This window comes from Mastigoproctus giganteus, chromosome 7 (genome assembly GCF_048544385.1).
Source record: "Mastigoproctus giganteus isolate SK-2022 chromosome 7, ASM4854438v1, whole genome shotgun sequence".
Taxonomy (NCBI): Eukaryota; Metazoa; Arthropoda; class Arachnida; order Uropygi; family Thelyphonidae; genus Mastigoproctus; species Mastigoproctus giganteus.
The window spans coordinates 136,734,416-136,755,822 of NC_143581.1; the positions used below are offsets into that span (position 1 = coordinate 136,734,416).

At 37.2% G+C, this 21,407-nt stretch overlaps 1 protein-coding gene across 3 annotated transcripts in view; it reads left to right on the top strand.

Annotated features, from left to right (window-relative positions):
• The window catches only part of LOC150083218 (uncharacterized), a 637,655-nt gene that overhangs the window by 191,730 nt on the left and 424,518 nt on the right, over positions 1-21,407 (top strand). For all 3 annotated transcript variants that reach the window (XM_090377919.1, XM_090377920.1, XM_090377921.1), the window contains exon 7: positions 13,729-13,864. In XM_090377919.1, the coding sequence (XP_090234045.1) occupies positions 13,729-13,864 (136 nt within the window). The remainder of the gene's footprint in view (positions 1-13,728; positions 13,865-21,407) is intronic.

Sequence of the window (21,407 nt, forward strand, 5' to 3'; positions counted from 1 at the left end):
ATCTAGTGTTATTCATTTTTGTCACAAACGAAAGATGCACCCAGATCCTGAAATACACTTAAGAAACCAACCTGTCACTGTTGTGAACAACGTTTGTCTTTTTGGTGTGATTTTTGACAATAAATTTAACTTTAAAGAACACATTAATCATCTACGGACTGTTTGCCAGAAAAAAATGAACATACTAAGAGTTATTTCTTCTACACATGGGGTGCAGATCGTTGCACCTTACTTCACTTATATAGAGCCCTAATCAGATCTCGCCTTGATTATGGTGCCCCGGTGTATGATTCCGCTAGGGAAAGCGTGTTAGCACGTCTTTCCCCAATTCAACATTCTGCCCTCAGGATTGCTGTAGGTGCTTATAGAACATTGCCAGTACAAAGTCTTTATATTGAAACCCATGAACCTCCCCTCAGACTCAGGAGAAAGATGTTACTCCTAAATTATGCCTCCAAAATTCAAAGTATATCTACTCACCCCATTCGGCCAATACTTAATGATCCACAGTTCTCTATGCACTATAGAAACAAACCTAGAGCAGTTCAACCTACTGGTATCAGATTGCAGGCATTATCGCAAACCTGGAATATACATCTTGACAAAGTCTTCCAAAATCCAAACAGTGCAGATCCTCCATGGTATTCTATTAAAGCATCCTGTGACAGCTATTTCTTAAACTGGGGAAAACATTCGCTTGCAAATATCAATATACAGCAACTCCATGCTGCTCACGCACAAAATTATCCACATTTTACAAAAGTATACACTGATGGATTAAATGGTCTGAAAGTGGAGTTGGGGCTGCAGCTGTCTTTCCCTATAACACCATCTGTGTTTCCTTGCCCACTGAATGCAGCAGTTACACAGCAGAATTATGGGCCATCAACCTTGCCTTAGAAAATATTCTCCATCTTTCCATCCAAAAAGCTGTGATATACACAGACTCACAGAGCGCACTTATAGCCTTGCAGAATTCCTCCTCCCCAACACATCCTGTAATAGCAATAATAAAATCTCGGCTGATGCATATCCAAGAACATCAACAAGTAGTCATCTTTTGTTGGATCCCAGGCCACATGGGGATATAAGGGAATGAAAAAGTGGATTATGCAGCAAAACAATCATCCAACATAGCATCGACAGATTACCACGTTCCATATATTGACTGCAGATCCTATATAAGACATGTATGTAAGGAACAGTATTTGAAAATTAAATGCACTAGGCATAATCCTTATGGGTTTTGATAATTAACTATATAATATCGGTGTAAATACACCATAGTTAACCCATATATTTGAGCTACGATTGTAGCGTAGAAGGCATCGTTTAAATTGTATCTCATAATGTGGTTGCCTTCACAACAAGATAGCTACTATTGAATTACTTCAAATAAATAACGCTTCTCTAGTAGAGAAGACTACTGTTATTTATTTTCAGCGTACCACCACCCAGACGATCGTTTCGAAGCTTTTTGGCTTCGTCATCAGTGGGCGGGTAGGTAATACAATATGCCATCTCAGTTGCGAAGTTATATCCACATTATGAGAGATGCCAGAAGGGTGTGGTGGTAATGTATTTGAAAATTAAATGCACTAGGCATAATCCTTATGGGTTTTGATAATTAACTATATAATATCGGTGTAAATACACCATAGTTAACCCATATATTTGAGCTACGATTGTAGCGTAGAAGGCATCGTTTAAATTGTATCTCATAATGTGGTTGCCTTCACAACAAGATAGCTACTATTGAATTACTTCAATAATTATTTTTATTAATACGTTAGTACGTTATTTATTAGTACGTTATTTATTTGAAGTAATTCAATAGTAGCTATCTTGTTGTGAAGGCAACCACATTATGAGATACAATTTAAACGATGCCTTCTACGCTACAATCGTAGCTCAAATATGTGGGTTAACTATGGTGTATTTACACCGATATTATATAGTAAGGAACAGTGGACACTTCTATGGCAAGCTGAACCGCAGAACAAGCTCATGCAAATAAAATATGAACCGCAGTTATGGGCTTCCAGTTTCCGTGTAAACAGAAGGGAAGAAGTCCTCCTGTGCAGAGCGCGAATCGGTCACAGTCACCTCACCCATCTTTATCTACTCACAGCAGACAATCCTCCTAAGTGTACAAACTGCAACTCTTTTCTTACAATCAAACACATTCTCATTGATTGTACGCTATACACTGATGTCCGAAAAGCCTCATTTAGTATTCTACGAAATCTTCAAGAACCTTTAACACTTCGTCATATTATAGGCAATGATGCAAATCTTCAAGAATTTTTCTGCTTCCTCAAAGAGATACAGCTATATGACCGCATTTGATATGATTTCATAATCACAATGTCTGAACTCCATACCCTTGATAGGTGCAATATGGCCCTAGTAGCCTTTGCGCCAGAAATACCAATACCAAAATTTAGTTATAAAGAAATATGATTTGTGGAACAATGAAAAATAATTCAACATTCAGTAATATAGTAAAAAATGGTAAATAAATCAGAAATAAGTGGGAATGAATAAAATTCTAACCTTAATAAACAATTTTTTTATACAGTGCATATTAAGATATGTGTTTTTCATATGTACATTATGGGCACAATATTAGTACATCAGAATTGTTTTTCAAAATACTTTTATTGTACACTGGATTTTAGTGCAGCAATTCCCAACCTTTTTTGACTTGCGAACCCCTTTCAATGCAATATTTTTTATCTTGAACCCCTTTCAACATGATACTTTTAATGTGAACCACTAAGCCTATATTATCTGAAATCGTATATTTCTGAATTTTTATTATAAAATATTTCCAGTACTATGTTTTTATAAGCTACATTGCATAATAATAAAAATCATTATTAAGTATTATTTATACTTTGTAAAGCAGTTATTAATAAGTCCAAACTAGACTTCGAACAGGCTAAGGGTAGAAAACTTGCTTTTAGTCCAAATGATAGCTGAGCATTCTGGTCTCTTGCCAAAGCTATTGGCTGCAATTTTTGCCTATCTCTGTTCCCACCTCTGACAAAACCAGATGATTCTGTTGCCACATCAGCCAAAGATAAAGTTGACCTGCTAGCATCCTATTTTTCTTCCAACTCAAATCATCTCAAACCATTCCCTGCACATTCCATTCAATGCCTCCCCTCCTGTGGTCTTCAGTCAGGATGTCAAAAGGATTTTGATGAATCTGATGCTAAGAAAACTCCAGGTCCTGATGGTATTTCTCCACTTATTCTCTAAACCTGTGCTCCTGAGCTTACTTCTATTTTGTGTCGTCTTTTTTCACTTTCTTATTCCAAAGATGTGTTTTCTTCTGCTTGAAAATTTGCTCATGTCCAGCCAGTTCCTAAAAAGGATGACAAAACCCTCCCATCCAATTATCGTCCCATTGCGATTACTTCTACTCTTTCCAAAGTAATGGAGAAATCAATTAACCACCAACTCTTAAAACTATCTGGAAATCTTTCATCTGAACAACGACTGCCAGTATGGATTCCGTCAGTGTTGTTCCACTGGTGATATTCCGGCTTATGTTACCCGTCTATAGACAAATTCAATGGAAAGGTTTGACGGAAACTCAAGCCATTTCTCTTGACATTTCAAAGGCTTTTGGTCGTGTTTGGCATAAAGGTCTTCTAAATAAGTTTCCATCCTATGATTTCCCAGCTGTTCTTTGTAATGGGGTATCCAGTTTTCTCTCTAACCGCTTGCTACAGGTGATGGTAGACGGCTCTGTCTTCTAACTTCTCCACTAATGCTGGTGTTCCCCAAGGTTGTTCTTTCTCCCACTCTTTTCCTCTTGTATATTAATGACCTTCTTCCATTGACTGAAAATCCTCTCCATTAGTTTTGCTGATGTTAGCACATTGCCATCTGCTTTCCAGTTTGAGAAACCTTGCCCTGCTCAAACAGTTCAAATTCTTGAGTATCCACTGCCAAATCCTTAAATAATGATCTCCAGATAATTCTCCAGTGGGGCAAAGATAACTTAGACAAAGATAAAACTCAGTCCTGTCTTATATCTAGCAAAAAGGATTCTTCTGCTCCTATGCTTATCTTCGATGATGCTCCGATGTCTAGACAAGATCTTGGGGATTACCCTGACTTCTAATCTCTCTTGGCATAAAGCACATTACAAATATTGCTTCCTCTGCATCAGTAAATTGGGTTCTCTTTCATTCTCGGCGTTCCTTTTCTTCCCAACAGTTGTTGACTCTAGAAATCGCAGATCTGCCCTACCATGGAATATTGTTCCCACATCTGGGGCGGTGCCCCCAAAACCTCTCTCAGGCTTCTAGATTCCATTCAAAAGAGAGCAGTTAGGCTAATCGATGTCTCATCTCTAACAGAGCCTCTCCACTCACTGTCTCAAAGATGTACTGTTTCTGTTGCATGCCTTTTCTACAGATACTTCCATGGGCACCCTTCTTCTGAACTGGCTTCTATAATTCCTGCTCTCTCTTTCAAAGCAGTCTGAACATGGGCTGCAACCAGTCAACATCATTTTGCTCCAACTTCAAGCTCACAGAACCAACTTTTCTTCTTCCTCATTTATTCATTCAACTTTTATTTTCTGAAACCACCTTCCTTCATATGTATTTCCTGAAAATTTAAATCAACAGAAGTTCAATGTCAACAGGTATTTTCTTTCAACTTTTCAGCCCACTCACGATACTAAGTACTATAGGTTCTAAAAAAAAAAAAAAAAGTACCTGTACATAACAATGATCCTTGAGAATGAAAAAAATTTAGTATTGAAAACATTTATTTAACATGATATACTGTAAGATAGTAAAGAAATTATAAGGAATTGTAGCAGATGTGGTTTCTTTCTTTGGCAATTTTTACTTTTTATTTAATTTTATTTTACTTTGTTTATTATTAGTTATATTTTGTGGTTTACAATAATATACCTATGTAAATCTAAGCAGACGCCATTACAGAATTTTTATTGCAAACCCCCTGGAACACTTTTGCGAACCCACAGGGGTTGGGAACTGCTGTTGTACATCAATCATTTAAAAAATGTCCGCATTTGTTTCAACATACCTTGTATTTTCAAAGATAATTTCGGGAACATTTTCTTCACACTGCAGGCCTCAACAAAGTTTCAAAAGCTGCCAGCATTTTTTGTTTAGAAGGTTTACTACTTTCGTTGTCCTCATTTATCTCTCGTCATTGATATTGTCACTAATTCTTTGAACTAGTTCTTAAATTTGAATTTTTTTTTGAAACTGTCCAAAATGTCGGAGTACTCTGACCATGTAAACAGAGATTGGGAAAATTTAGGAAAAGCATGGATGATACACTTTCACCAAACAACAGATGATTAATAGTATTGATAAAAAAAATCGCTTTCTCTTAATTCTCGATCAGGGCATTTAGAGTAGGGATTGACCACACTGTTTGCATCTGAAATACTCCTTGATCTGTGCTCACTGTTGACCACTCCGACTTCTCGATATGTGGGACATTCCATTTTAGCCTCCATAGAGGAAAGACCACTACCTGGGCCATAGCCCATCCGTGGATTTTACCTAATGGGATCATAATTCTTTTTCTATTAGAGTTCACTTTTTTTATTATTAAAACGCAATTAAAATTCACAACACAAAATAAAAACAATTAACACAAAATTCGGCCACTTAGCCTCCCATCAGAAAAATTGACTTTGGCCTTAAACTTTATCCTATCAATCTTAATGATGAGAGTTGACGCCCCTGCCCCGGGGAGGCGGACCTTCACTATCTAGCATTAATCGATAACGTCTTTTAAAGACAGCTTCTACATATTTATTAAAGTAAGCAAATAATCTTCTGTCTTCAAACAAGACCCATAGTCCATCTCTCACCGACATGCCAACTGAATTTTCTAGATCAAATCTTAAGTCAACATAATTTGGGCAATCAAGCATTACATGTTCAGATGTCTCTGGAATTCCGCACTCACATAAGCCACTATCACGCAACCCCAACTGGTGCAACCTCAAGGCAAGTCCATGGCCTGTTATCAAAAAGGTTGCATTCAAACCGAATTGCAACCAGTTTTTATTCCTATGGTTTATAAGATCTACTCTAGGTAGAAATTTATAGGTTGGTCTACCCTTAATACTACTATCCCACTGATCGTGCCACTTATCCATTATCATTTTTAAAATTCTTTTCTTTTCTAACTTGATATCACTTATCTGATAAGTTCGATCTTCAGGGCAAGATGATATTCCAAATAACGTATTTTTAACATTATTTTTAGTATAGTAGACCAACCCATAAAACAGTACCATATATTGAGCTGGTATCTTGCCTGAAAGCACCTGTAAGGCTTCAGAGGAGACGGTTCGACATGCTCTAGTAATACCTAGTAGAGCAAATCTCTGAGCCTGAATTAAGTACTTTATAATAGTAGAATTCTGTACTTTATGGACCCAAGCTCCGGAGGCATAGGTGATTATAGGCACAAACACACAATCATATAATAAGTTCACTGCTCGTCCTTTGATGCCCCAATCATTCCTAATAACCCTCCTGAGCTTGGCATATAATGTCGAAACTTTTTGTTTTAAAAATTTTGCATGCTCAGTAAATATCATTCGCTCTTGTATTCTCATTCCTAGATATTTTGTTACTCTCACATATCGAACAGTCCAACCCTGAAGCCGCACTGTGGGGGCTCGGTTCATGCTAAGTCTTCCTTTCAGAAGCATCTGAACAGTTTTATTCCTTGATATCATTAGTTTATACATATCAGCCCAATCCACTAGTTGTTCTAAAACCAATTTTGCCCTATTTTCAATTTCAGATCAGGCATTACCCCGGACAACCAGGACGAGATCATCCGCATATGCAATTTTATCCACATTTTCAACATTTACTTCTAAAAATTCATCTAGTACTATGTTCCACGCAAAGGGGCCGATCACCGAACCCTGAGGACAACCTCTATATACATTTCTTTTCACTTCACTATATTTAGTTCTTATAACAATTTCTCGATCTTGAAAATAACTCCTAAAGCACTTAAAAAGTACTTCTGAACATTCTAATTTCCTAATGCGACTTAAGATACCTTCCCACCACAATCGATCAAATGCACCTTTGAAGTCAATGAAAATCCCAAGAGCGTACCTTCCATCACAAGCCTCGACGGTCTGGACCAAATTATAAATTGCATCCTCTGTGGACTTACCCTTTTTGAAACCATATTGGTTCCCAGAGGACATATTCATTTCATTGTATTTAATCATAATTCGATTCATAATTAACCTTTCATAAGTTTTAGCCAGAACCGACAAGAGTGCGATAGGACGGTACCCTCCGGTTTCATTTAATAACCCATCAGTATTTTAACCAGCAACTTTATTTCAGCTGTTTTCCAACTTAATGGGAAGGTACCTTCTTGCATACATTTATTAAAAATCTGCACATATAATTCAGGCATTAAGTAAAAAACCTTCTTCATTACAATTACTTCTATTTTATCAAGGCCCTTCCATCCTTTGTGCGGTCTACAGCTTCTATTACTTCATTCATGGAAAATTGTTCTTCCACAATATTTGACTTATAATTTTTGTTCCCTTCCAACATTTGCATCTGATCCTGCCCCAGTTCTCCAGTGTCCATCGGGAAGAGACCTTCCAGGATCCTGCTTACAGAATCTTGCCAACTTATAATACACGTATTCAAATCATCAGGCGTATAAACTATGTCCTGCATGGCCTTTTTATTAGTGACTAACTTAAAAATCGAACTCCATGGATCCTTAGATCCCCGCTCTCCAACAAACTTTCTCCAACTATCTTGTTTTGTCTTATTCAACAACTGGACATAATCTGCACGAGCTTTCTGATAAACATCTTTATACAAGCTACATAAATAACTATCACCTAATCTTCTAACACGTTGAAAATCCCTTCTTTTAGAGAACATATTCTTCCTTTTCTCAGTCAGTTCTGCTGTCTGCAAAAAACTGGCTTATTAACCTTAAAGTTCTTCTTCATAACTTCCACACACACATTCACAATAACTGTAGTCAAGGTCTTAACACAATCCTCTGCACTCTTATCAATCCAAGATATATCACTAAACTTTCTAACACATTCTTGTTCAAATCTAGACCAATTCACATTTCTGGTCTTAAACCTGCCGGTATCAATACCAACCCTGCTCTGATCCTTAAAACCCAATTCAAAAGAGATAGTGTTGTGGTCACTACTAGTGCTATTTAATACCTTCCAATTTATAACATTCCTAGTCATATTTCTCGTGACCAAAGTAAAATCAATATAAGACTGTCCATGCACAGAGCTAAATGTCGGAATATGTCCTAATATATTGGCCACATCCATTCCGGAAGCAGCAAGGAATTCCTCGAGAACCTCACCTCTCTCATCGGTTCCCTCACTGCCCCACAATGGAGAATTAGAATTTGAATCTGCGGCTACCACTACCCTACAGGAACCCAATTCATTATACACCATTTCCAAATATCTTACACTATCATCAATATCGTCGTTTGGCGGACAATATAAGGAAACAAAATAACAACTTCCAAAACTTCCCAAAATTTCACAACAAACATGGCATTTGTTACATAACTTTGTAACCTTTGTTACAACTAAGTCAGGATACCTAATGACTATAGCAGCTAAGGGATTAATCCCTTCTTTAATAATCCTATAATGTTTCGGATATCCTATTATTTGTTCCTTCAAAGAATAAGGCTTCTGCAAGAGTGCAATAGCCACATCATTTTGTTCCGTATACATATTGACTTCTAATGCAACAGCCTTTGCTTTTTGAGCATTTAGTTGCAATATTTTTAATTTGTTAGCCATAATGTATTTTCTTTTTATATAATTCTAAGGCCTTGACATACTCCTGACAATTCCTACTCGTTGCAACATGGACAGCCCCCACACCACGCTTAGTGCAATTACAACATTTTGGCTCACTAGCCTTATTCTGACAATCCTTATACAAATGTGAGCCCGCACAGTGTCCACACACCACCTCTCTTTTACAGTATTTTGCAATGTGTCCAAAATTAAGACATCTATAACATTGAGTCAGAGCAAAGATTTCTTTGAACTTGCAGGAGGACCACCTTAAAAATAGCCTAGATTTGTTACACATTATTTTCCAGATTTCTGGAACCACCTGAACAATCCAGTTATTCATATTTGTTACTTTACTTTGATTAATGGTAAGAACCTCGACTCCTTCTTTAACCTTCTTCTCACTAATTCCAAGATCTTTAAAGTTCTTTAGCCATAGTTGTTTGCAAAATTCTTCTTTTTGCATATCTTCTTCAATATCATAAACAACTATTTTTGGATTTATCAACTTTGATACAGCATACTTCAACCCAATTTCTTGTATCTTAGTACATGATTTAATTCTTGCCAGGTCCTCATTGGAGTCAGCCTCAACCAAGACGCCTCTGTCACGAATCGTCCTAATATTATGAACTTTAATAATTGACAGCAATGGACGCACTTCCTTTAAAATTTCTTCCTTGACCTGCTCACTCGTTTTAAAACGCTCTACATCGGCCTTAATTATTAGAACCTTCGGAGCTCCTTTCTCTTCTATTATATTCTTTTAAACAACATCTGCGTATCCTACACTACTGTCTTTCTTAGTTCTTTTAAGTCTATCTTTCAAGAGTAAATTTTTAGTTTGGACTTCGTGCATCTTCTTGTCCAAGGCATCCCAAAACTCCATTATAGTTCTTACAGCAGCAGTCGGAACTTTACTCACAGGATTCCACAAAAAACTATTCAATTGTTCGCTTGCCTTATAAATATGCTCAAATCCCTGAGTCACTATTTCTGGAACTGTCTCTTCCCTTCTTTTCTTTTTCTTACGCTTCTCCTTTTGACTCAATTCTCCATCAGAGATTGTATCCGTTATTCTTCCCGACACTCTCTTCCTTGACTTCCTTTTCTTTGACGCTGTACTCACATCCACTAAAGACCCGACAATGTTATTAAATCCTGTTTAATTGGTGTTCTCTTTAGGGTACTTCCTGCAAAAATCCCTATCTCAGTTAATTCTTCCGCTTGTGTTAACACTTCACGTGCTATCTCTTCTTTCTCGTCCTCTGTCATGTCCGTTGTTGCCGCCCTTATATCTTCTTCAGGTATCTCTTCCTCAGAAGAAGACGACATTGTATAACTAAAAGAATATATTTACAATTAAAAACTAGACTCCAAATATGGTGAATAGTCAACTATATACATATATACACAAGTCCGTTAGAGAGCTAGGAGCAATGATCCACTCAAGCCAAAATGGAAAAGTTAAAAACTCTCTTAACTTCGTACAGCGTTAAAAACACACTGCCCAAGTTAAACGGGCAATGGTCCCAAAGGCCTCTCTAGTTAATGCTTGGACTAAAATTGAGCACAACTGTGCAACTCAAACCACGTCCAAAGGGCACAGAAATGCTATACCAACTGCTTTAACAAAACGTGCAAGGGCACGGAAATGCTTCAGAACGCTCAGGAGAGGAAAAATACACCCCCTCCTGATTTTAACGAAAAAACGAGAACCTTGTCCCCTTATCAAACTGCTCAATTTAGCTAGGTAAGGGGTTACCCCCCTCACCTACCTACCCCGGACCACTTGGAGGTATGAGCAGCAACGGAAACTTTCAGTTTCAAGTATAAGGAGACTATTTGTGTCTCAAGACACTTGTGACTCGCACAATAAGCACCTACTAATCAGTAAAGTCAGTCCTTATACCCCAGCATTGCCTCCGGGGCCGATATGTGGGACAGGTGGTTGGATAGGTTTTACGATATAAGTTAGCATTAGCATTAGTTGAGGCATGTGATGCAAGAAAGCACTCTTATGCAGCATCAGCCAAAAAAAGAAAAAAAAAAACCCTTCCCCTTTCACCCATCCAGTCACTCTAAATGTTTGTATAGTTCAGCCTTAAATTTATTTAAGATATCAACTTCCACAACAACAGATGGAAGCCTTTTCCAGCAATCAACTACTCTCTGACTAAAGGCAAACTTCTGCATGGCTATTCTACAACTCTTTCCTCAATTTTAATTTATGCCCCTTCAGGTTCTTAATCTCATCAAGTGGAAGTATGTCATCAGCATTGAGCCTGCTCAGGCCATTCAAGACCTAGTACATCTCAATCAGATCACCTCGCAGGTGTCTAGTCTTCAGATGCTGCAACTGACAGAAATTAAGCCTCTCCTGGTAAGAAATCCTTTGTTTCTCTCAGCAGTCTTGTTACCCTTCTCTGTACTTGTTCGTAGCAACTCTACATCCTTCCTAAAATGAGGCGTCCAGTATGCAGTACTCAAGGTGTGGCCTGAACATTGCCTTATACAAAGGGATAATCACCTTGTCTCTGCTAGCAAAATTCCTATATATCATTGACAAAATTCCATGACCTGCTCTGGCAGCCCATTTGCACTGCTCAGAGTACTTCATATCCGACTGTACAATTACCCCCAGGTCTTTTTCATTCTCCGTCTTCCTGAGTGTAGTGCCACACAGTTGGTATGTTTCTCTTGGGTTACTACTATCTATATATATGCAATACTTTGCATATATATAAACACTTTTTGGTGTACACCTATATTGAACTTTAATCAGATCCCATTGTGCCCAGTTTATGACTCTGCATTGGCTTAACTCAATCCAATATAACAAATTTCTCTCAGGACTGCCGTAGGAGCTTTCACACCCCAGTGTAAAGTTCATACAGAGATGCCAATGAACCTCAAACTCTTCGGAGAATGGTATCACTTCTTAACTGTACAGCCAAATTACGTCTGGTCATATCCCTTCAATCCTCAGTGGGTAAACATATATAGAAACAAACCCAATTAAAAATAAATCTGCTGGTATCTAGTTACAAGAACTAACACAACAATGGAACATGCATTTTGCAAATATATTTCAAGCATCAGGCATAGTACGACCTATGGACAGCCTACACCATGGACACTCCTTGCGATAACTACTCCTTATCGCAAGGAGTAGTCCTACATGGACTACTCCTTGCTATAGCTATTTTTATCTGTAAGGTAAAACATTCCTTGTCAAGCCAAAGTTTCAGATGGTTACATGCAGTTTACACTTTGATCAATGCACAGACACTTCAGATATATGCAGATGGCTCAAAAAGTGTCATATGTAGGAGCAGCTGTAATCCTTCCTTTTAAGTTCACAGGTCATAAATATATACAGACTCTCTTTAAGTGTAGTGATGGCCCCAAAATGAATCACAGAATTTTGACTGTCAAGTTTTCCTGGATTCCCAGGCTTGTTGTAATACCAGAAAATGAGTGTAGATCAAGCAGCAAGGCACTCTACTGGCTTTGGTTTCATCCTAATTCCTGTACTGATTACAAGTCAATCATATGACAGATATGCTGATTTGTGCTCTCAAATGTGGCATCTACAGACATATAACAAGCTTCTTGAAATAAAAGAGAATCCACGGTTGAGGAGAACCAATGTGACATTAGGATAGATAATAGTATATGGCAGATTCCCATTAAACAGAAAAAGTGGTTGTGCTTGCAAGAGTGTCAGTTAGCCTTATGCATTTAAAGTTCTGTTTACTGCTAGAGGGTAGATCCCCATGTTGCATGCATTTCAGTTCTCTACTTATGATTAAGCATATTCTCACTGAGTATACAAATTACCATTCAGCCAGAATTTCATCTTTCAAATCACTGCTTAATTTATACAAACCTTTGCAACTAACTTATATTATTGGAGATGAGGCCAGTAACACTTGATTAACACTTCTACATGACAGGCATGGTTTGATCATAGGTAACCCATGTACCATTTGACTCTCACTCCAACAACAATAATAACAACATTTAACACCTTATACCCTTCATTTAGGTCACTATATAGATGCTTGCTTAGCTTCCAGATTTTGCAATTTACAGAACCTTAGTCTGGCTTTGTAAGAATTTCTTTTTGCCTTCCCACCCTCAAGTAATCATGTTAACTCTGCACCCTTTCCAACAAATTATTATTGTTAGAAAATTGCGTCCTTAAAATAAGGTTTACAAAATTGTGTACGGTATTCCAGATGTGATCTAACCAATTGCTTTATACAATTAGGATAATCACCTCCTGGATTATCACGGTTGGAAAAGTTCCGTTGTATCATTGAAACCAGCCCATTATTGTATCATCTGTGATCTAAACTTTATCATCCCTCCTGAACAGATCTTTGCTGTAATCCATAATACTCAGTATATTTTCCTGTAAATTTACAGAGTACCTCTCTTAGACATTAAATTTGAAATATCTATGTCAGTTGTATCACTGTCAAAATTGTAAACCCCCCTGACCTAGTGTCATGCCAGAGTTATAAACAGAACTTTTTTTTTTTTATTCCACATTATTATCATTAATAAATAATATAAACAAAAATGGGCCCAACAACAAACCCAGTGAAACCCCACTCATAACAGTCCAAGAAGAACAGTGGCCATTTATAGCTACATGTTCCTACAACTTAATCATCCCTTTATCCAAAATAGTAATTAACTTGACTGTTCATGAAGGTGATATGCTATTTTTAACTATTATGCAATTACAGTTGTATTATTGGCTTAAACATGAAGATAAACCTTACTTTTATTAAGTATTTTTTAATTACATTTTATTATAATTAATTATTTATTGTTATTGTTTATCTTTTTTGTAGAGGGTCATATTCCATTCAGACCCACATGTGAAGGGCAGACTCCAGTGCACCGTCTTCAAAGGTTTGTTATTGAAGATGATAGTAGTAGCGATGCACTGTCACCTTTACAGAATACTGCAGAACATTTGTTGAACAGGTGAATAAAAAACATTGTGCAGTTCTACTAGTGGCTAATTTAAATTTTCTAATATTGTTATTAAACAGTGATCTTTTTGTTTTTATGGAAAGAAGACATTTATTATGCTAAAAATGGATCAACACATACATGATTTTTCCATATTTATTTTACTGTCAGCACATTTGAATCTTTGCACTTAAGCCTTTTAAATTAGATCAGTGATGGCTAACAGACCAGCTTTAAATGGCCCTCACAATATTCCCCAGTACTTCCTAGATAGATCCAACCCTCCAATCAGTACTTGTAGTTTAGTTTTTCAAATCCAGGCCTTTTTCACTCAAAGTGCGGCATCACAAGAATTTCTGCAGCTGATGTAATTGTACACTCCATTGGTGTTATGTTTTGTTTTTTGTTATTTGGTTTTTAGGAGCATTAGCAACTAAGGCCATATTGCTCTGGGATATGCGGTGGTCATTCCCTGACCTTTCCGCATCCTCCGTATTTGGTGGTGACGGGCTCGAACCCCGGTCTAATCAAGAAGCGTGTGCTACTCACTGCTGCTCCTTCCCACCTGGCTATGGAGATGCCCGTTATGTTATGTGTGAGTAGTGTTTTTATTTTATATTTAGTGGTTTGCTCTTGCATCGTTTAAAATGTTTTAATTTTACATTCAAAAATATGATTTTTGCTATTCCTGTTTTTGATGCAATATCAGTTTTGACCACAAGGGAAATTTGATTAATTAGAGAAATCTAATTTTGAGATTTAATTAATTATATTTAAAGAAATTATAAGATAAATATAAAATAAATTTAAGTTTGTCATCATACAAAAAAAAAGCCTCAAGGATCCAAAGAGACAAAAAAAATAAGAATGACAAAACAAAGGACATCCCCAAAAACAGAAATATAATCCTTGATAAAATCTGTATATATTTTTTGTATAAACTTACATAAAGAACACTATTTGTTTATCCTTACTAAGGACAACAAACTAGGGCTTACAATACCAGTCAAAATCTTAATACTGGTATTTCAGTATTTTAATTTATGAAACCGGGATACCGGTATTCCAAAAACAAACTTTTTTTTTCCAATAAATTTTGATGACAGGTGCAATAAAGTAAGGAAAAAAACAAGTACTGTAATTACTTGAATTCAAGTTTTAAATAAACATTTATTGCAATAATAAATATTCTGAAAAAAAAAATCATTAAAAATACAGTTATTCTAAAAACAAAAAAATAAATATTTACTGCAAAGTTTAGTTATGTTTAAGAATCCACACTACCTGTCTGAATAAAGTGAGCTCTTAAGAAACATAAGCAGTCAATAGTATGATCATTTAAAATGGATCTAATTTTGGTACATATTTGATTAGCGGCAGAAAATGCCCTTTCAGATTCTATTCTGGTACTATTGTACTGAGATAATCGTAGACGATCTCAGTCCATATTTTCTAGGCTTTGAACTTTTTTAGCAAAAATAGTTAAAAGTATTTCATTAATTTTTGACTCAAGTTCATCTTTTAAAAATCTCATTGGAGTCAGGCAATTTCTTATTTTGGTAAGAATTTGCGGAACACTGATGTGTTCTGTTCATTTTGTTGGTCTTCCGTGGTTGAATTTTGTTCATCATTTTCTGAAGGAGAAAGATGTTTTATTCAGTAAAGATATAATTTTCACTGTAGCGAAAATTATATCTGTACTGAGTCTGGGAGAGAGCAAAGAGTGGGGATAAGGAATAAAGAAAGCAAAGAGTGCAGTTAAGGAATTCTTCACATATATAAATGCAAAGAAGAGAAGGACAACAACTCAGATTGGATGCATATTTAATTGTGTAGGATAGTATTAGATACCCCAGCTGATGTTGCAGATGAACTCGATAGTTACTTTGCATTGATATTTACAGAAGACAAACCCTTCATGTCAGTGAGAAATTATGGGAGTGAAGATGAAAAAAATGTAATTTATGATGTTGAAATTTCACACGTTGATTTAATGAGAAAACGTTCGTGCCCACAGGCAAGTAAGGCTCCTGTGGGTGATGGCATACACCCTATAATCTTAAAGGAGGTGGTAAGTGAGTGCATTGAACCATTAAGGCTAGTTATACTTGAGTCCATCACTGGACTCAAGAGAGATTCCGTTGGATTGATGTAAATTGGAACATACAGGCGGTTCTATGACTGTAATGTGAAATTACCGATCAGCCAGTATAATTTTAGGAAGGCAGTTATTTCGTGTCTAAGTTCGTAAATTCTCACTAAGCATTTTCTCTGACTAAGCCACCTAAATTCTGCATGCAATGGCAGATCCCTGTAAGCAAAGTCCAGATCTTCTAAATAAATAAGAAATAAGCAATGATCAAGGGTGGAATTCAGGATCATTTAGTTGGAAATGGAATTTTGTAGGATACACAGCATGGTTTTGTAAAGGTAAATAATGTTTAAAAATCTGGCTAGCCATTTTGACAGGTCACTCATGAGCTGGATTTAGAGAATAATTTTAACATTGTTTATTTAGATATCAGCAAAGCATTTGACTCAGTTCCACATGAGCGGTTACTTTATAAGTTGGAGCAGGCTGGAATCATAGGGAAAATCCTTAGATGGATAGCACAATGACTTGAGGGGCACCAGGCCGGAGGTTGTGACAAATGATTATTCCTTAGATTGGGTTAATATAAAAAGCAGGGTTCCCCAAGGATCAGTATTGGGACCACCGTTGTTTTTGATTGTCTTAAATGACATCTATGAAGGGATATAGGGTGTGATGTCTAAACTTGCAGATGATGTAAAGATCAGTAGAGTAGTTAATGATCGCCACCAAGCAGAGCTTCAGAGTGACCTAGATAGACTTCCGATATGGTCATAAAAGTGGCAGCTATATGCATTAATTCAGCAAAATGCAAGGTCTTACAGCATCCCCAAAATAACTTATACACTTGGTGGAGTTGAACTAAAGTCAGTAGTGGAGACTTGGGAGTTACGATACAGTCAGACATGAAGTTGTCCAAGAATTGTGGACAGGTTGCAATGTTGCGATGATTAATTGAACATTTGCTAGTAGAGATAAGGACATCATAATCACATAAATTTGATTTTATAACCTTTATGTGATTAAATTATAAACCAATTTTTTTAAAATTAGTACTGAAAAACCGTTATTTTTGTATCAATAACGATATCTGAATACCAGAAAAAAATGACCGTGATCTCAGTATTGTAAGCCCTACAACAAACCTCAGTGCTTAGTTTGCCTCCAATTATTAACTGTTTTGAAAGAATATAACCTCAAAAGACATTATGTGACAAATCACCACCACCACCAATGAGAAACATTTCTGTGAGTCGCAAAAGATCATGGTCGAGCAGCTGAAAAAGAAGCTTACACAACAAAAAAGTGTATTCAGCAAGGTAAAAGAAATACAAGAATCATCAGTTTTGGCCTCCTGCATCATTAATTATGAGCTTTCTAAGACTAAAAAACTATTTATGAAAGGTGAATTCATCAGTGTGCTGTGCTGTTAAAATGGCAGAGTTGTTCAGTGAAGAAAAGGTTGCCAAATAATTTCAGTCTATCTCTTTTGAAACAAACTGAAGAAAACTAGCAGAACTGAAGATATCAGTAAAAATTTGTCTGACAACCTGAAAGCTGTTATTGGAGACTGTATTTTTCACTAGCTATTGATAAAAGTACAGACATAACAGATACTAGTCAGCCATTAGTTTTCATCAGATCAATTTGTGGACTTAGAAGAATTATTAAAAGTTTGTTATTTGCTTGGCTCAACTAAAGGGGAAGATGGATATTCTGTTATTCAGAGTGTACGGTGGGTTTGAAAAGTTTACTGCTGTAGTTTATGGTACTGGTTTTATTAGACTTTTAAGGCAAAACAAAGTTATCATGCCTGCCTTACATTGTATTATTCATCAAGAGGCCCTGTGTGCAAAATCTGTCAAATTATGTGATGCTATGGCTACTGTGGCAAAAATCACAAATTTGATTAAAGTAGAGAGCAGCTCCCTTACTCACAGGAAGTTTCTTATTTATTTAGAAGATCTGGACTTTGCTTACAGGGATCTGCCATTGCATGCAGAATTTAGGTGGCTTAGTCAGAGAAAATGCTTAGTGAGAATTTACGAACTTAGACACGAAATAACTGCCTTCCTAAGAGAACACATTTCACTCTTGAGTGATCTCCATCGTAAGCTCCAAGATGCTGACTTTCTATAGGATTTATCATTTCTCACAGAAACTGGAATTTGGGGAGTACAATGTGTACAGAAAGGATAGACAGGATAGGAAGGGAGGAGGGGTTATGCTATTAATTAAGAAACACATAAAATCCAAGGAAGTGAAGCCAGTCGACATCGCTGGACAGTGCAGTGTCGAGTCAGTTTGGTGTGACATAAGCATTGGGAGATCAAAATTGAGAGTAGGAGTGTGCTATAGGCCTAATGACTCTGATGAGTATAATAAGAAACTGTTCGGAGAAATAGAGTGGGCCAGTAAATCAGAGAGTCTTATAATGGGGGATTTTAATTTCCCAGATATTGACTGGAATTTGGGGGCTGGTCACTCACACAGTAGCAAGGCTTTTGTGGATTTATTGGATGATTGTTTTCTACATCAGCATGTTCGGGAGGCAACTAGAGGGAGTAATACTCTTGATTTGATTATCAGTAGTGATTCTTCATGCATTCAGAATCTGCAGATAAATGAACCACTTGGTGGCAGTGATCACAGTGTGCTGAAGTGGGAGTTACTCAAAGAGGTAACTACCATTAGGGGTAAAGGGAAGGGGTATTGCTTTCGTAAAGGCGACTACAATGGACTGAGACAGTATTTAAATTCTATACAGTGGGATCAACTGATGATATTGCCAACAGCAAATTCAAAATGGGAAGCATTCAAAGAACTTATCGTGGAAGCTACTAGGCTTTACATACCAACTAAGAAATATTGTTCAAGGTTTAGGCCTAAATGGTTGTCAGATGAACTAATGAGGCATATGGCAGAGAAGAAAAATGCATGGGATACATACAAATTAACACGTGACACGGATGCCTATGATAGATACAAGTTGATCTGTAACCAAGTTACAAAGGAGGTTAGGCAGGCGAAGGCAGATTACGAGAGATCCTTGGCAAGGGATGCGAAGAAAAACAGCAAAGAGTTCTTTACTTATGTAAACTCTAGAAGGAAGGGGATGAATCAGATTGGTCCACTTGAGATCGATGGGTCAACTGTTGATGACCCTGCTCGGGTAGCTAACAAACTAAATGAATATTTTGCATCGACATTCACACATGAGGAGTTATTCAGCGAGGGGAATGCCAGAGGTGTATTCAACTCTAGCAGTAAGCTAGAGAATCTTGTAATAACTGAGAGCAAAGTGGAGGAGAAATTGTTGAAGATAAACACAAGAAAGGCACCTGGGGTGGATGGGATCTATCCAGTTATATTAAAGGAGGCAGCAAAGGAGGTAAGCAAACCCTTAGCCATAATTATGAGAGCTTCCTTGGACTCAGGGGAGGTACCCATTGACTGGAGATGTGCAAATGTGACCCCAATTCACAAAGGGGGATCAAAGGCTGACACAAGTAATTATAGACCTGTGAGTTTAACTTCTGTTCCCGGAAAATTAATGGAGGCACTGGTGAAAGAAGCACTGCAGGATCATCTAGACAAGACTTCAGTTATAGCTAGGACACAGCATGGTTTTGTTAAGGGGAAGTCTTGCCTGACCAATTTGATTGGATACTATGATGCAGTCACAAAAGAACTGGATGCAGGGAATAACTTTGATATTATATACTTGGATCTTAGAAAGGCTTTTGATACTGTTGCACATGGAAGACTGCTGCACAAATTGGAGCAGTGTGGCATTGGAGGCAAGTTGCTGCTATGGATAAAGGGGTGGTTGAGGGGGAGAAGACAGAGAGTGGTAATCAATGGACACTGCTCATCGTGGACTAATGTTATTAGTGGAGTCCCTCAGGGTTCAGTATTGGGGCCTTTATTGTTTTCTGTATTTATAAATGATATTGATGATGGTATATCAGGCTTAATGTCCAAGTTTGCAGACGATACAAAGGTTGGCAGGGTTGTCAAGGACACTACTGACACTATGCTGCTGCAACAGGATTTGGAAAGGTTGAGCAGATGGGCTTCGAGGTGGCAAATGAAGTTTAACATTGACAAATGTAAAGTACTACATATGGGAAACAGCAACCCCAGAGCAACGTATCAACTCTGTGGTACTACACTGACAGTGGTAGAGAATGAAAGGGACCTGGGGGTGGTGGTGCAGGCAGATATGAAGTTCTCTGAGCAGTGCAGACGAGCTGCAAGAGTAGCTCATGGTGTATTGTCAATGATATATAGAAATTTTTCTAGCAGGGATAAGGAGGTGATTATTCCCTTGTATAAGGCAATGGTCAGGCCACACCTAGAGTACTGTATACAGGCCTGGAGGCCTCATTTCAGGAAGGATGTAGAGCTGCTGGAACGAGTACAGAGAAGGGCAACTAGATTGGTGAATGGGACAAAGGGGTTCTCTTACGAAGAAAGGCTTAAGTTTTGCAAATTACAGTGTCTGGAAACTAGGCACCAGCGGGGTGATCTGATAGAGGTGTACAAAGCCTTGAATGGTTTGAGCATGCTCAATGCTGATGGGATTCTTCCTCTAGCTCAGAAAAATCACCTGAGAGGGCATAAATTCAAATTGAGGAAAGACAGATGTAGGATAGATGTGCGGAAATTTGCCTTTAGCCAGCGGGTGGTTGGTGGGTGGAACAGACTTCCATCCCTTGTCGTGGAAGTTGATAGCCTAAATAAGTTTAAGGCTCAGCTGGACAGGTATTTCGAACGAACAGAGGGGTGAAGTGGAAGTGGTTATTTTTATTTATTTATGTTACTTTTTTTTTTTTTTTTTTTTTTTTTTTTGGCTGATGCTGCATAAGCTTGCTTTCTTGCATCAAATGCCTCTACTAATGCTAATGCTAATGCTAATGCTAATATTTTGCAACCTTTAAATTTCATGAATTTGCAGCTTCAGGGCTAAAAACAGACAATTTTCAAAATGATGGGATATGTTGATAGATTCACAAGAAAACTCAACTTATTTAAATTTGCATTGGAAAATAATGATCTGTTCCATTTTCCAAGTTGTAAAAAGCTAACTGAGAAAGGATGTTCACTTTATGAAGTACACAAAACATATTCAGCAACTGATTTCAGAATTTGACCATTGATTTTTAAACCTTTTTTTCAAAGATTTTGAAACCTTTCATCCAGAAATAGAACTTTTTGATAACCCTTTGAAGTGCAAGTGGAGTGTCAGTCAAGAGAATTGTAATTAGAGTTGTGTGAACTCCAGTGCAACCCATCCCTCAACAACCTGAAAGGACCAGGTGGCTCTTAGTTCTGGAAAATGCTTCCTTGATAACATTACCTGTTACTCAGAAAATAGGCCCTAAAACTGTGCTCTATTTTTAGAAGTACCTACATCTATGAGGTTACATTTTCTGCCATGAAGCATATAAAATCCATATG